The 3195-nt window shown below is 32.1% G+C and overlaps 1 protein-coding gene across 1 annotated transcript in view; it reads right to left on the minus strand.

The window, feature by feature from the left end:
- Positions 1–236: 236 nt before the first annotated feature.
- The window catches only part of LOAG_18368 (ABC transporter transmembrane region family protein), a gene marked incomplete at both ends in the record, with an annotated part of 4969 nt that continues 2010 nt past the window's right edge, over positions 237–3195 (minus strand). The window contains 7 exons of the mRNA XM_020451029.1: positions 237–351; positions 592–818; positions 1175–1336; positions 1533–1663; positions 1821–1995; positions 2147–2248; positions 2476–2691. Of these exons, the coding sequence (XP_020305232.1) occupies positions 237–351; positions 592–818; positions 1175–1336; positions 1533–1663; positions 1821–1995; positions 2147–2248; positions 2476–2691 (1128 nt within the window). The remainder of the gene's footprint in view (positions 352–591; positions 819–1174; positions 1337–1532; positions 1664–1820; positions 1996–2146; positions 2249–2475; positions 2692–3195) is intronic.

Raw genomic sequence — 3195 nt, forward strand, 5'->3', positions numbered from 1 at the left:
ATTATTAATATAGGACGGTCACTGTGCAATCTTCCTCTTTTGCAAGGTCACCTGAAGGCATTATGTCTGGAGAGAGTGTGGCATTCAAACATCTTTATTGTTTGCAAATGTTCAACTAGCTGAATGCAAGTACTTAAGTGATACAGGGCATATCATAAATTAAATAATATTTTCTAAAATTGCGATAAAAAAAATACAAAATCCATTAAATATCAGGTTTTGTGGAAAAATAAAATTTAACAGACAATTTGAGCACCACGTGCCATGGAGAAAAAGAGTGAAGAACGATTGCTGAGCAAATTCTGTGGTGAATCAAATTCCCGTATTGAACCATTATCAAGGACTATTATTCTGAAAGAAGAGGAACTTACTACTTGAATGAAGTGGAAGTTCCAGGGCGGAATTAACGGCTCATATTTAATACTTTTCGCTACTAAAAGGTCTTTAAAAGACTATACGAAGCTGAAATTATGGACTCAGAATACAAGACATGAGAAGTTGTAGAAGTTTCACGACAGTAAATAAAATAAATACTAAGATTTGGTAAAAACTTTACACCTCTTTTCATTCGTTTAAGACTAATTGAAGTACCTGTCGTAATCGATTACGGTATTCAAACGATGTGCAATGGTTAGGACAGTTGAGCTGTGAAATTCACGACGAATTGTCTCCTGAATCAATGAATCAGTTGCTAAGTCTACAGCAGCTGTAGCTTCATCTAAAACTAAAACTTTGTTTCTGCGAAGAAGTGCACGAGTCAAACAAATAAGTTGTCGCTGTCCAACACTGATATCCTCACCCCCTTCGCTGATGCAATACTGTAAGCCTGGAAAGCAAGTTAATATAAGTACGATAACTAGAAAGGCAGTTGTTTCTTGTAATAATGCTTATATTGAACTTCTGAACATCTCCAAGTATTTTTCATAGCTTTCTAGTGTTTTAAAAAACTAGCTTGAAAATGTCCGAACACTTTCAAGCTAATTAGACAGTATTATTTCAAATATTTTCTTACTAAATGGAAATTTTCGGATAAACTGTGACTACCTAAAATGTCATGAAACATTTTATCAATAATGCTTGGAAACAGCAAGAAAAAAGTTTCCAATTTCCAATGAACCATCTTTAATGTCACAAACTCGTGTTATCGCGTCAACGTAAAAATTATATTATGGACCAGTAAGATCCATCGTAAAATTTTTAACAACCAGCCTCCAGCAAGACTTGATGCGAATGTTTTCAAATGCGCCAACTCAAGAGCTGCCCATATTTCCTGATCAGAATACACTTGAAATGGATCCAAATTAAATCGGAGTGTTCCCGAAAATAATACAGGATCCTGGAACTACGCCTTCTATAACTGAAGGTGCAGAAGTGAAATTCGAAGCCATACTAAAAGAATCGCAAAAACAAACTATCCACTTTCAGGACTAAAAGTTAAAATTACTAGATAATTTCATTTGATGAAATTATCATAGTACCCTAATAACTTTTTTTTTTTTGCTTAACCTTTAATATCTGAAGAGATAATAAACCTGTGGAATGATTGTGAGGTTCGAGCGAAGGTCATGTAAGCCTATAACTGAAATGTCGATATCATCAATAATAATTGTACCTTTGACAGGCTCAATAATTCGAAATAATGCCAGTGCTAAGGAGCTTTTACCTAGAATTACTCTTAAATGTAGAATGTAATTGCATAAGATAACATGTCGAGTGAAAAAAATTGCACTTCCCATTTGATGAACTTTACTCCTGGAAGATGTCAATATACGGTCATTATATATACTTTCTAAAAATTGTTAGATGTGTATGAAAAGTGCCTGCTCCTGTACGACCAACAATACCAATTTTTTCAGCCGGCACAATGAAAGCATTCAACTGACGCAAAACCAAATCAAGCTTAGGATGATAATGCGTTGAATAGTTTTTAAATGATATCTGTCCTTTTGTTGGCCAATTCTTCGTTGGCTTGAAGTGATCAATTCTCCATTCAGCCTAAAAATAGTCGGACAAGAATGCGTGCAATATCTTAACGTATAGGAGAGCAATTAATAATTAGCATTTTATTGTTTTTAAAAAGAAAAAAAATCAGGAATTGAACCGTCAACATAAAATGAGATTCTTCAATGGAAATATAACTGCAAACTTCGGTTGGTATTTCGGTATATTCTTTCAAGCGTTCAACGGCTACTATATTCATTTCTAATTCACTGATAAATCGTACGGCAAAATTTAGTGCTTCCGTGATCTGCAATGAACTCGCAATGGAATGTAATGTTATTGTGTAGTGGACAGACAGAATGCTCAAAATTTATGGACATTATCTTAACAAAAGCACAAATTCCCTATCTTTTTAGTAATAATTCCCTTATCAAAACTTGAAAAGTAATGAATTTTAAGGTAACAGAAATGAATGCCAACTTTTAAATGAATTAATGAAATGTGCTTTAGCAAAAAAAAAAAAAAGTGCTTTACATTTAGAGCATAGCTAACACTCAATCCTGCGATTCCAGCACTCACTGCAACACCCCAATGTTGCGAGAGAACTGCAAATAGTGCTGCACAAAGTACAACACAATTCCCGATAAATTCCAGTCGTACTGCTAACCAGCGATTCGATAGAACATTGGAATATTTGCAACGTATGAAACAATCAACGTATGTTTCCATTGAATTGCAAAATTCTTGCACCTGTAATATGCAACTAATTACATATGAAAGTAATTCCAAACAGTTTAGCGGCGATAATATCAAAAGTAAATAAGAGCCAAGTTAATCATCAAACTAAACAACAAACACACCCAAAGATAGTGTTGGCAGCAAAAATCAAAGTAGCGCCATCAAATAACGCAAATTCGTTTAATAATATTAATCAACTAATTTAATATTAATCAATTAATTTCACTTAATAGTCACTTAATAAAATTTACTTAATAATATTAGCCAACAAACTTACTTAATAATATTAATCAACTAATTTAATATTAATCAATTAATTTCACTTAATAATCACTTAATAAAATTTACTTAATAATATTAGCCAACAAACTTACTTAATAATATTAATCAATTAATTTAATATTAATTAACTAATTCCACTTAATAACCACAATAAAATTCTTAATATATTGATCAACAAATTCACTTAACAATATTAATTAACTAATTTCACAAAATGATTTAATAATTTTGGTG

Source organism: Loa loa, assembly GCF_000183805.2.
Source record: "Loa loa unplaced genomic scaffold supercont3.278, whole genome shotgun sequence".
Classification (NCBI taxonomy): Eukaryota; Metazoa; Nematoda; class Chromadorea; order Rhabditida; family Onchocercidae; genus Loa; species Loa loa.